Source organism: Mobula birostris, chromosome 11 (genome assembly GCF_030028105.1).
Source record: "Mobula birostris isolate sMobBir1 chromosome 11, sMobBir1.hap1, whole genome shotgun sequence".
In the NCBI taxonomy this organism is placed as follows: Eukaryota; Metazoa; Chordata; class Chondrichthyes; order Myliobatiformes; family Myliobatidae; genus Mobula; species Mobula birostris.
In genome coordinates this window covers 36,901,333-36,915,035 of record NC_092380.1, presented here as the reverse complement: position 1 = coordinate 36,915,035, position 13,703 = coordinate 36,901,333, and the positions used below count along the sequence as shown (strand labels likewise).

The 13,703-nt window shown below is 43.1% G+C and overlaps 1 protein-coding gene across 2 annotated transcripts in view; it reads left to right on the top strand.

Moving 5' to 3' along the window:
• Window positions 1-614: 614 nt before the first annotated feature.
• LOC140205027 (BAR/IMD domain-containing adapter protein 2-like 2) overlaps window positions 615-13,703 on the top strand; it is a 300,466-nt gene continuing 287,377 nt past the window's right edge. For both annotated transcript variants that reach the window (XM_072272101.1, XM_072272100.1), the window contains exons 1-2: window positions 615-653; window positions 2,917-3,162. In XM_072272101.1, coding sequence (XP_072128202.1) covers window positions 3,112-3,162 — 51 coding nt within the window. In that variant the 5' untranslated portion in view covers window positions 615-653; window positions 2,917-3,111. The remainder of the gene's footprint in view (window positions 654-2,916; window positions 3,163-13,703) is intronic.

Here is a 13,703-nt window from a genome sequence, read left to right as displayed (position 1 = left end):
TTCATTTCTTCAAGATTCTGTGGAGTTTGCCTGGGATCTTGTTTGTTTTTCTGGTTAATTTCTGTAACAAATTTTTCATTTTGTTTGAATTGGCAAAGTCTCTGGGATTCTCCCTAGTATCCAAGACATCTTCAAGGAGCGGTGCCTCAGAAAGTCAGCGTCCATTATTTAGGTCCCCATCACCCAGGACATGTCCTCTTCTCATTGTTACTATCAGGAAGGAGGTACAGAAGCCTGAAGGTACACACTCAGCGATTCAAGAACAGCTTCTTCCCCTCTGCCATCCAATTCCTAAATGGACATTGAACCCATAAACTAATTTTAAAAAAAAACTTATGTTTTTGCACTATTTTAAATTTAACTATTTAATATGTATTTCTTAACCAAATTCTGGCAGCATTTTGGGCATCGAGGGAGAGAGGAAGAGGAGAGCCATCCGCAGTACCACCGATGCGGCAGAGAGGGCCTCAAGATGGCTGTGGCTCAAAAGAGGGGAGCCATGGAGTCAAAAGTAGCTAGCCAACTTGACACAAGCTGGGGTCTGATCAGCCCCGGCTGGGTCACCTGGAGGAGGTTGTATGATGTTGAAAGACCTGAAACACCCGATGATTCCAGGAACATCACTGAAGGTGTGTCCAGAAGCATCAATAGACGTATGTACACAGCTCTACACTTATTGTAATTGATTTTTTTTCTAATTTTATCATATAATGCATTGTATTGCTGCCACTGTTTAACAAACTTCATGACACTTGCCGGTGATATTAAACCTGATTCAGATTCTGTTTCCTGCACTTGAATTCACTAGTGACCCTGACAGGTCCACTCTCCCCTCCTATCACATTCCTTCCTCTCCAGCCCTTTACCTTTCTCATCCAGCTGCCTTCACCTATCACCTTCTAGCTATCCTCCTTCCCCTCCCCACACCTTTTTATTCTGGCACCTTCTCCCTTCCCTATCAGTCCTGAAGAAGGTTCTCAGACTGAAACACCAGCTATTTGTTTATTTCCATAGATGCTGCCTGACCTGCTGAATTCCTCCAGTGTTTTGTATGTGTTACTCTGGATTAACAGCATCTACAAACGCTTGCATGTTTTTGAAGATATACTTGCTCTGTGCAGGGGAGGTTCACCAGGATGATTCTGCAGATGAGAAGCTTAGCTTAACAGGACAGTAGGGGAGACTAAAGCTAGGGTGGAGATAAGGAGGAACTCATTTTTCAAGTTCAAGATCAGTCTGTTGTCATTCAATTGTACAGCATAAGCACCGGCCTGATGGGCCACAAGGCTGGAGACAGACTTTAAAAACTTTAATACCGTTAAACGAAACAACGATCCTCTGGTCCAAGGTGCACAACATAATACATACAATTCACACACATAACACATTAAAATAATATTACCACAAATAAATTTACAAATAATAAGGTGCATTTACAACACAAGTTAATAAGTATAATGATGCTGTTGTTTCATATGTGATGAGGCCTGGGTAGTGGGACAGAGTTCAGTAGTCTCCTAGTCAGAGAGTAGTGAATCTGTGGAATTCTCTGCCCAGGGAAGCAGTAGAGGCTACCTCATTAAATATATTTAAGACACTTTTGCATAGCAGGGGAATGAAGGGTTATGGGGAAAAGGCAGGGTGTTAGAGCCCGGCCAGATCAGCCATGATCTTATTGAATGGTGGAACAGGCTTGACGGGCCCGAAGGCCTAGTCTTGCTCCTGTTCTGTGTTCAGTGACTGGTTCTCCACTATTTACATGTATAAGTAGCGTAATTAATGAGATAGATAAGTGCACGTTAGTTTAGCAGTTCGTGTAATACTGTTGCTGCCCTGGTGATCAGAGTTCCATACCTGTCCTTGTCTGTGGGGAGTTTGTATCTTCTCTCGATGAGTGCATGAGTTTCCTTCCACGTTCCAAAGATATACGGGTTAGTACACGTGGGTGTAATTGGGCAGCACGGGCTTGTTGGGCCACAAGGGCCTGTACTGTGCTGTATCTTTAAATACGAATAAAATAAATATCTTCACTTTACAGACAGGGCAAAGCTGAATGGGAGAGTGAACTGGGAGTACATTAGTTATCTTCTAAACCACAAAGATACAGACTATCAGTTCCTGGAGATGTATAGGTTTTCACTCCCAGCAGTTTCCATATAAATAGATACCAAGCTATCTGTTGGTAAGTAGATTATTTCCATTCACAAACCACAGGTAGGAAATAGCCAAGCCTGTGATGTGTTTCAGCTGAGCAGGGTTCAATGTGCTCGCAATTACTGTTTTAACTGTGTACTGTTTGTGATGTATGCACATTATGAAAATAAGTTTTTCACTACCTCGGTAGATATGACAATGATAAACCAATTTAGTAGCTTACAGATTGTCAAAAGATACAGCAGGTTATAGATCAGTTGGAAATTTTGGAGAAGAAATTGAATTTTTTTTGATATATACCTCAGAACAGGCCTTTTCCAGCATCCCCTGACACCTTGATTTAACCCTAACCTATTCATGGGACACTTTACAAAGACTGATTAACCTACCTGGTATGTCTTGGACAGTGGAAAGTAACTGAGCACCAGGAGAAAACCCATGCATTTGATGGGGAGGATGTAGAGAGACGCTTTATAGAGAATGCTGTGATTGAACAGAGAGAGAGAGGAAGGGCGAGGCAAGAGTTTGTGCGTGACAAAGAGAGCGAAAGAGAAGGAGAGAGAGTGTGGGAGAGCACAAAAGGGGAAGGGAGGGAGGTGGGAAAAAATGAAGGGGCAAGAATGTGTGTGAGAGAGTGAGACAAGGAGAGAGAGAAAGAAAGCAGGAAAGGTCAGTACATAAAGAAGTTTTGAAACCTATGTCAAACAGCCACTGATGTTTTAATACAGCCCTGGTGTATTTTTTTAAATTCTTACACTTCAGGCTGGTAAGCGATCTGAGGGCGAGAGAGCAAGGTTCAGGTTTGACACCAGCAGATAAATAATTAACAGCATGATCCGCTGCTCATCTGGACTGTAGTTGCTGTCTCAGCCTTTAAGCAAAGAGTGTTTCCGGATAGCAGAAAGAAAGACTTGTTCGCAAAACTTCTCGTGTCATCTGTTTACCCTTCTCTGGACCATGGCTGTTTCAACTGAGCAAGTCTATTACTCTACTCTGAGTGCCTATCAGGTAAGTCCAAATTGGTGTTAGAACAATCTTTCCATCCATGTGTGGTAGCAGGCACCGGAAGACAATGAGAACCACGTCACAGGTCTAACAAATGTTGCTTTTATTTTACAAAGACATCGGGTGTTCACTAAATGGAAAAAGCAAGGGGCTTCCTTTCCTCCACCATCAACACTTCCCTCAACCACATCTCTTCCATTTCACGCACGTCTGCTCTTACCCCAACCTCCTGCCACCCTACCACCAAGCTCATCTCCCCCTCCCACCTTCTGCAAGGTTTGCTCCCTACGTGACTCCCTTGTCCATTCGTTTCTCCTCAATGATCTCCCTCTTGGCACATATCTTTGCAAGTGGAACAAGTGCTATACCTGTCCCTACACCTCCTCCCTCAGTATCATTCAGGGCCCCAAACAGTCCTTCCAGGTGAGGCAACACTTCACCTGGGAGTCTTTTGAGGCCTCCTGTACGTTGGTGAGACCCGATGTAGATTGGGAGACTGTCTCGCCAAGCACCTATCGTCCGAAACATTATACTTTTTTCCATAGATGCTGCCTGACCTGCTGAGTTCCTCCAGCATTTTGTGTGTGCTGCTTGGATTTCCAGCATCTGCAGATTTTCTCATTTGTTATTTTTCCCTGTATCTGGTTAACGTTTAGATTCATTTTCTTGTTTTGACAAACCTCTGTGTCTTGCTTTTCTCCTTATTAGCTTCATATTTACTGAGTCTTCCATCACCTCTGCAAAAAGGAATTTCTTTAGTTAGAGAGTGGTGAGTCTGTGGAGGCCGTCATTGGGGATATTGAAAGTGGAGGCTGATGGATTCTTGATTGGTAAGAATATGAAAGGTTATGGAGAGAAGGCAGGGGAATGGAATTGAGAGTGAAAATAAATCAGCCACAGCAAAAACACAGAGCAGATTCAATAGGTTGAACGGCATAATTCTGCTCCCATTGTCTTAGAAACATAGAAAACCTACAGCACAATACAGGCCCTTCGGCCCACAAAGCTGTCCTGAACATGTCCTTACCTTAGAAATTACCTAGGGTTACCCATAGCCCTCTATTTTTCTGAGCTCCATGTACCTGTCCAAGAGTCTTTTAAAAGACCCTATCGTATCCGGCTCCACCACCGTCACCAGCAGCCCATTCCACGCACTCACCACTCTCTGCGTAAAAAAACTTACCCCTGACATCTTCTCTGTACCTGCTTCCAAGAACTTTAAAACTGTGCCCTCTCATGCTAGCCATTTCAGCCCTGGGGAAAAAGCATCCTCTGTCGCTCCAAGGAAGAATTGCTGAGTTTGCTCAACCTATTGTCATAAGGCATGCTCCCCAATCCAGGCAACATCCTTGTAAATCTCCTCTGTACCCTTTCTATGGTTTCCACATCCTTGCTGTAGTGAGGCAACCAGAATTGAGCACAGTACTCCAAGTGGGGTCTGACCTGGGTCCTATATAGCTGCAACATTACCTCTCGGCTTCTAAATTCAATTCCATGATTGATGAAGGCCAATCCATTATATGCTTTCTTAACCACAGAGTCAACTTGCTCAGCAGCTTTGAGTGTCCTATGGATTCGGACCCCAAGATCCCTCTGATCCTCCACACTTCCAAGAGTCTTACCATTATTACTATATTCTGTCATCATATTTGACCTACCAAAATGAACCACCTCACACTTATCTGGGTTGAACTCCATCTGCCACTTCTCAGCCCAGTTTTGCATCCTATCAATGTCCCGCTGTAATCTCTGACAGCCCTCCACACTATCCCCAACACCTCCAACCTTTGTGTCATCAACATATTTACTAACCCATCCCTCCACTTCCTCATCCAGGTCATTTATAAAAATCACGAAGAGTAAGGGTCCCAGAACAGATCCCTGAGGCACACCACTGGTGACCGACCTCCATGCAGAATATGACCTGTCCACAACTACTGTTTGCCTTCTTTGGGCAAGCCAATTCTGGATCCATAAAGCAATGTCCCCTTGGATCTCATGTCTCCTTACCTTCTCAATAAGGCTTGCATGGGTACCTTTATCAAATGCCTTGCTGAAATCCATATATACTACATCCACTTCTCTACCTTCATCAATGTGTTTTGTCATATCCTCAAAAAAATCCAATCAGGCCCATAAGGCACGACCTGGCTTTCACAAAGCCATGCTGAGTATTCCTAATCATAGTTTGGTCTTATAGTTTAAGATATCCTTATGTCCCAGTACGAAGGCGTGTGGGTTATTTAGATGAATATCTTGGTTGGCTTGCTCCTGGGCCTGGCCAAAGAGCCCACTTTCAGGTCCTGGCAGTTGATGGTTCAGCCTGAGCTAACAGTCTGCCCCTCTTCTGGAAAAATGTCCTAGTCTGTGTGTCCCTTAAGAAGGAGTACATGGAGCAATGTGGAACTTCCAGAATCAGTGGGTGCCACAGATAAAGATGTAGATTATTTTGTTTTTGTCACACATGAATTGAAATTCTTAGTGAAATGCACTGAGGATGTGCTGGGCAGCTGACAAATGTCACCACGTTTCCCACGCCAACACAGCATGCCATCGTCTCTCGAACCCTAACCCAAACATCTTTGAAAACAGAGAGGAAGCCCACAGTCATGGGGAGAACATGCAGACTCCCTAAGGACAATGGTGGGAATGGAACCCAATCACTGGTGCTGTAAAGCGTTACATTAGCTGCTACACTACTGTACCACAGGGGCTCGAGTGCATTCTGGATATTGATTGCTGTATCGTAATCCAAAGCAATTGACTGTAAATAGGATAAATCATGAAGTACTGTAATGTAATGATACTTCGTAATCAGTGAATCAACCTTCTTTGGAAAAAGTTACAAGAAATTCCCTTCTGTGGCTCAGATTTTCCTCTGGTGATGTTACTGTGTAAACCACCTCAGGTACTAAATAAATCAAGATTCAAGATCAAGATTGTTTAATGCCATTTCCAGTAAACAAGTGTAAAGGAGAACAAAGTAATTGTTACTCCAGATACAATGCAGCACAAAAAAGCACAATAAGATAAATAACACAATAATAAAAACAAAATAAATATACATTTGTAAATACATAAGATAGCTTTCACTCAGTGGCCATTTCATTAGGCACCTCCTGTATCTAATCAAGTGGCCACTGAGTGTATGTTTGTGTTGCTCTGCTGCTGTAGGCCATTCACTTCAAGGCTCAATATGTTGTGCATTCAGAGATTCTCTTCTGCACCTCACTGTTGTAACACGTGGCTGTTTCAGTTACTATCGCCTTCCTGTCAGCTTGAACCAGTCTGACCATTTTCATCTGACCTCTCTCATTAGCAACGTGTTTTCATCCACAGAACTGCCACTCACTGAATTTTTTTTTGTATTTTGTGAAAATCCAGGAGATCAACAAGTTCTGAGATACTCAAACCACTCTGTTTGGCACCAACAATCATTCCATGGTCAAAGGCACTTAGATTACATTTCTTCTCCATTCTGATGTTTGGATTGAGCAACAATTGAATCTCTTGACCATGAATGCATGCTTTTATGCATTGAGATACTGCCTGTGGTTGGCTGATTAGATATTTGTATTAATGAACAGGTGTACATGTGTGCACTGAATAAGTGATTGTGTGTGTGTGTGTGTGTGTGTGTGTGTGTGTGTGTGTGTGTGTGCGCGCGCGAGAGAGGAGTGTGTGTGTGTGAGAGAGAGCGAGGGAGGGAGAGAGAGAGAGAGAGAGTGTGTGTGTATGTGTGTGCGTGGTCCTACATTATATTGCTGTGCTTTTTCCAGCTCCTTTCTGTAATGTATATATGTCCTTGATGACTGGTAGGCTGGTGCCAATGATGCACTTGGCAGTTTTACTACCCATTGTAGAGCCTCTTTGTCCCCTGTACTGCAGTTTCTGTACCATGCCGTGATGCAGCATGTTAGGATGCTCTCTACCATACATCTTTAGAAGGTCGTGTGCAAGATATTGTGAAGTTGGAGGAAAATCTTGAGCCCAGAAGTCAAGGTGAATACCGTTAACTCCCAGCAGGTTGTAGCACAGGTTATAACTCGCTATTGTTCCTGCCCTTTGGTGGGATGTACCCTCATTGCACTATGACCAATGGGAACGAGGTATAAAAACCTGAAGACTCATTCAACGTTTCAGGAACAGCTTCTTCCCCTCTGCCATCATGAACATGAACACTGCCTCATTACTGATGGCGTGGCATGGTAGCATAGCAGACAGTGTAATTCTTAACAGCACTAGCGACTGGAAGATCAGGGTTCCATTCCCACCGCTGTCTGTAAGAGGTCTGTATATTCTCACCCTGACAATGCGCCTCCAGTTTTCTCCCACATTCCCAAAACAGAAGATCATCCTTACCCTCCCCAATACTTAACCAAGTTAAAAGTGTCTTAGCCATTGAGTTTAATTGCATTGATCAAAGGAACTAACTTGGAGCAGAGAGTTTGGTTTTGCATTGACATAATGAAGAAGACAAGGGACAGGAGCAGGAGTAAGCCATCTGGCCTTTTGCACCTTCTCCACCACTAGCTTCAGATCATTCTTTCTGTTATACTGGGTGTTAGCATCTCAGAGGATCTAACCTGGGTCCAACACATTGACACAATTACGAAGAAGCTTTAAGTTCCTCGGGGTCGATATCACAAATGACCTGACTTGGTCCAACCAAGCAAGAGTCCACTGCCAAGAAGGCCCACCAGCACCTTTACTTCCTGAGAAAGCTAAAGAAATTTGTCCTGTCCCCTAAAACCCTCACTAATTTTTATAGATGCACCGTAGAAAGCATTCTTCTAGGGCTCATCACAACCTGGTATGGAAGTTGTCCTGTCCAAGACCGAAAGAAGCTGCAGAAGATCTTGAACACAGCCCAGCACATCACACAAACCAATCTTCCGTCCTTGGATTCACTTTACACCGCACGTTGTCGGAGCAGTGCTGCCAGGATAATCAAGGACACGACCCACCCAGCTAACACACTTTTCGTCCCTCTTCCCTCCGGGAGAAGGCTCAGGAGCTTGAAGACTCGTACGGCCAGATTTGGGAACAGCTTCTTTCCAACTGTGATAAGACTGCTGAACGGCTCCTGACCTGGATCTGGGCCGCACCCTCCAAATATCTGGACCTGCCTCTCAGTTTTTTTGCACTATATGTTTTCCCTTTTCTATTTTCTATTTATGATTTATAATTTAAATTTTTATTATATTTACCATCGTTTTGTACTCCAGGGAGCGCAAAGCGCAGAATCAAATATCGCTGTGATGATTGTACACTCTGGTATCAATTGTTTGGCGACAATAAAATAAAGTAAAGAAGGCGTACCAGTGGTTCTACTTCATTAGAAGTTTGAGGACTTTCAATATGTCACCAAAGAACATTCAACATGGAACAGTACAGCACAGGAGCAGGCTATTTGGCCCACAATGTTTTGCCAGCTCAGCTAAAGCACAAATCAAAAACATCCAAACACCAATCCCTCCTACCTACACTGTGCCCATACCCCTCCATCTTCCTTACATCCATGTGCCTATCCAAACATGTCCTATAAACCTCTAATGTATTTGCCTCTATCACAATACCAGCATCCATGTCTTTCTGTGTGAAAAATCTTACCTCTCACATGCCCCTTTCATCTTCAATGCATGCCTTCTGGTATTAGACATTTTAACCCTGGGAAACAGATACTCTGTGTCCACTCTATCCAGGCCTCTCATAATCATGTAAAACTGTAACAGATCTCCCCTCAGCCTCTGGCACTAGAGAAAACAACCCAAGTTTATCCAGCCTGTTGTAATGGCACATACCCTCTAAACCTCTGCAAAGACTCGACATCCTTCCTATAGTGGGGCAAACAGACTTGTATGCAATATTCCAGCTGTGGCTTAACCAGAGTTTTATAAAGTTACAACATAACCTCTTGAATTTTGAACTCAATGCCTCTATTAATAAGGGTCTTTCAAATTTCGATAGATGTACTGTGCAGAACATCACCATCTTGTTTGGATGCTCCAATGCGCTGGATGAAAACAGGCTGCAGAGTGTTGTAGACTCAGCCAGCTCCATCATGGGTGCAACCCTTTCCACTTTTCAGGACATCTTCAAGAAGTGGTGTCTCATGAAGATTGCATCCATCATTAAGGATCCTCATTCGGGGACTTGCCATCTTTATGTTACTACCATCGAAGAGGAGGTATAGGGGCCCAAAGACCCTCACTCAGTGATTTAGTAACAACTTCTTCCCCTATGTCATCAGATTTCTGAATGGTCCATGAACTCATGAACAGTATGTCGTTAATGATAAGGGCAGCATGGTGGTTAGTCTAATGCTTTGTAACACCAGCGATCAAAAGATCAGGTTCAATTCACACTGACCTCTGTAAGGCTACTCCACTGATAGTTAGCTGACTTTAGATTCTCCTTCTCAAATATCAGGGTGAATTCAATCATATTATGATCACTTGGCCTGAAGGGTTCTTTCACTTTAAACTCTCTTATCAAATCTGGTTCATTACATGACACCCAATCCAGAATTGCCTTTTCCTCTAGTGGGTTTAACCACAAGCTGCACCAAAAAGCCACCTTGTAGGTATTCTTCAAATTTCCTCTCTCAGCATGAAGCACCTTTCTGATTTTTCTAATCTACCTGCAATTGAAATCCCCCATAGCGATCATAACAAGACTTCTCTATGTTCACCTTCCCTCTTTTGAATGCTGTGGAACCGATCTGAGACGTCCCTGACCTTGACACTTGAAAGACAACATACTATCTGGGTGTCCCTTTCACGCCCACATATCCTCCTGTTCGTTCTTCTAACTATGGAATCCATTATCACTACTGCACTTCTCTTCTCCCCTTCCCTTCTGAGCCACAGAGTCAGGCACAGTGTCAGAGACCTGGTTGCTGTGGCTTTCCACTGCTGGGTTGTCTCCTCTAACAGTAGCTGAAGTGGTATACTTATTATTCAGGGGAATGGTGACAGGACAATTGGATATGTGAATGGAAATGAGGGGTTTAGTGAGATATGGGGCAAATGCAGGTAATTGGGACTAGCTTGGTGAGAACCAGGATCAACATGGATGAGTTAGGCTGAAGGGCTTGTGTCTGTTTTGTTTAAGGCCATAAGGTATAGGAGCAGAAGTGGGCCATTCAGTCCATCAAGTCTGCTCTGCCATTCAATCATGGCTGATCCAATTCTTCCTATCATCCCAACTCCCCTGCCTTCTCCTCATACTCTTTGGTGCCTTGGCTAATCAAGAACCTATCTATCTCTGCCTTAAATGCACCCAGTGACTTGGCCTCCACAGCCACTCGTGGCAACAATTTCTGCAGATTTACCACCCTCTGACTAAAGTAATTCCTCTGCATCTCTGTTCTAAATGGTCATCCTTCAATCCTGTAGTTGTGTCCTTTTGTCCTAGACTCCCCTACCATGGGAAATAACTTTTCCATATCAAATCCGTTCAAACCTTTTAACATTCGGAATGTTTCTATGAGACCTCCCCCCCCCCCCCCATTCTCCTGAACTCCAGGGAATACAACCCAAGAGCTGCCAGACGTTCTTCATACAGTAAATCTTTCATTCCTGGAACCATTCTTGTGAATCTTCTTTGAACCCTCTCCAATGTCAGTATATCCTTTCTAGAATAAGGAGCCCAAAACTGCACACAATACTCTGTGTAGTCTCACAAGTACCTTATAGAGCCTCAACATCACATCCCTGCTCTTATATTCTATACCCCTACAAATGAATGCCAACATTACATTCGCCTTCTTCACTAATGACTCAACCTGGAGGGTATCCTGCACAAGGGCTCCCAAGTCCCTTTGCATCTGTGCGTTTTGAATTCTCTTTCCATCTAAATAATAGTTTGCCCGTTTATTTCTTCCACCAAAGTGCATGACCCATACACTTTCCAGCATTGTATTTCATTTGCCACTTCTTTGCCCATTCCCCTAAACTATCTAAGTCTCTCTGCAGGCTCTTCGTTTCCTCAACACGACACGCTCCTCCATCTATCTTTGTATCATCGGCAAATTTAGCCACAAATTGTTTGTACATTAATCCCATAGTCCAAATCATTGACATACATTGTAAAAAGCAGCAGTCCCAACACTGACCCGTGTTGAACGCCACTGGTAACCAGTAGCCAGCCAGAATAAGATACCTTTATTCCCACTCTCTGTTTTCTGCCGATCAGCCAATGCTCCACCCATGCTAGTAGCTGCCCTGTAATTCCATGGGATCTTATCTTACTAAGCAGCCTCATGTGCGGCACCTTGTCAAAGGCCTTCTGAAAATCCAAGTACACCATATCTACTGCATCTCCTTTATCTACACTGCTTGTAATTTCCTCAAAAAAATGTAGTAGGTTTGTCAGGCAGGACTTTCTTTTCAGGAAACCATGCTGGCTTTGGCCTGTCTTGTCATGTGCCGCCAGGTACTCTGTAATCTCATCCCTAACAATCAATTCCAACAAATTCCCAACCACTGGTGTCAGGCTAATAGGACTGTAGTTCCCTTTCTGCTGCCTCCTACCCTTCTTAAATAGCAGAGTAACATTTGCAATTTTTCAGTCATCCAGAAGATCATTGTAGGTGCCTCCGCAATCTCTCTAGCTACTTCCTTCAGAATCTGAGGGTGCATTTCATCAGGTCCAGGGGATTTATCCACCCTCAGACCAGTAAGCTTCCTGAGCACCTTTTCAGTCATAATTTTCACTGCACATACTTCACTTCCCTGACACTCTTGAATATCCAGTACAGTGCAGATGTCTTCCACTGTGAAGACTGATGCAAAATATGCATTCAGTTCCTCTGCCATCTTTGTGTCTCTCATTACAATATCTCCAGTGTCATTTTCTATTGGTCCTATATCTACCCTCAGCTCTGTTTTACTCTTTATATACTTAAAAAAGCTCTTAGTATCTTCTTTGATATTAGTCGCCAGCTTCCTTCAGAATTCATCTTTTCCTTCCTAATGACCTTCTTAGTCTCCTTCTGAAAGTTTTTCAAAACTTCTCAATCCTCTTTCTTCTCACTAGCTTTGGCTTCCTTGTATGCCCTCTGTTTTGCTTTTACTTTGGCTCTGACTTCACTTGTCAGCCACTGTAGAGTTCTTCTTCCATTCAAAAATTGTTTCTTATTTGGAGTAGATGTCTTGCATTTCCCTCATTTTTCGCAGAAACTCCAGCCATTGCTGCCCTGCTGTCCTTCCTGCTAGTGTCCCTTTCCAGCCAACCTTGGCCAGTTCCCCTCTCATGCCATTGTAATTTCCTTTATTCCACTGAGATACCAACACATTGGAATTTGGTTTCTCCTTCTCAAATTTCAAAGTGAACTCGATCATATTGTGATCACTGGTCCCTAAGGCTTCCTTAATCTTAAACTCTCCTATCACCTCCAGATCATTGCACAACACCCAATCAGGTACAGCCGATCCCTAGTGGACTCAACAACAAGCTGTTCTAAAAAACCATCACTTAGACATTCTTGATGTTTATTTCTGGCTTGGTTTTCCCAATCCACTTTCATGTTAAAATCCCCAGCGATTATCATGACAATGCCCTTCTGACATGCTTTTTCCATCTCCTGCTGTAATTTGTAATCCACATCCCGGCTACTGTTTGGAGGCCTGTATACAACAGCCATTAGGGTCTTTTTACCCTTGTCACTTCGTAACTCAACCCATAGAGTTTCGGATCCTATGTCATCCCTTTCTAATGATTTAATATTATTTTTTATACACAGGGCCACACCATCCCCTCTGCCTTCTCACCTATCTTTGTGATACACTGTATATCCTTGGACGTTCAGCTCCCAATGGTAGCCATCCTTTAGCCAAGTTTCAGAGATGGCCACCGTCATTGTTGCCAATCTGTAGCTGAATTTCAAGATCATCCATTTTTTTCTTATGCTGCATGCATTCAAATATAACACTTGCAAATTTATTCATATTTAACAAGTTTAACTCTATACCTCTCTGATTGCCTGAGAGCTAACGTATTCTCAAATGACCCTCCTCCCTGTCAGAAGGAAATAATTTTTCAAATCTTTGTTCTAATTTTATTGTTCTGTTCATTTAAAAACAAACAGAAAATCTGAAACAAAAGCACGGACTACTGGAAGCACCACACGGGTCAGGCAGCATCTGTGGAGAGAGAAAAACAGTCAATCTTTTGGGTTTATAATCCTTCATAGTTTTGTCTGCATTGGTCATTAGAGATTTGAACTCAGTGAAATTTTAAGAAGTATGTATTCATATTCTCTATGTTGAGATAAGGGGTGAGATCACCTCCAACTAATTCTCATGGAATCTATAGGCCATTTGGCCCAACTAATCTATACTGGAATGTATAAGCCTCCTCTCACTCCACTTCATCTAATCCTGTCAGGCTGATGTTTGAGCAACAAAGATACTGTGGGGAGAGGAAAAACATTCTGAACGTTTCTCCTGCACAGGTAGTCTCTCCCTCTCCATTCTTGTTCAAATTATTCCTCCTATTGCCTCTCAAAATTCAAAGTTTAAAGTTCAAAGTAAATTTTA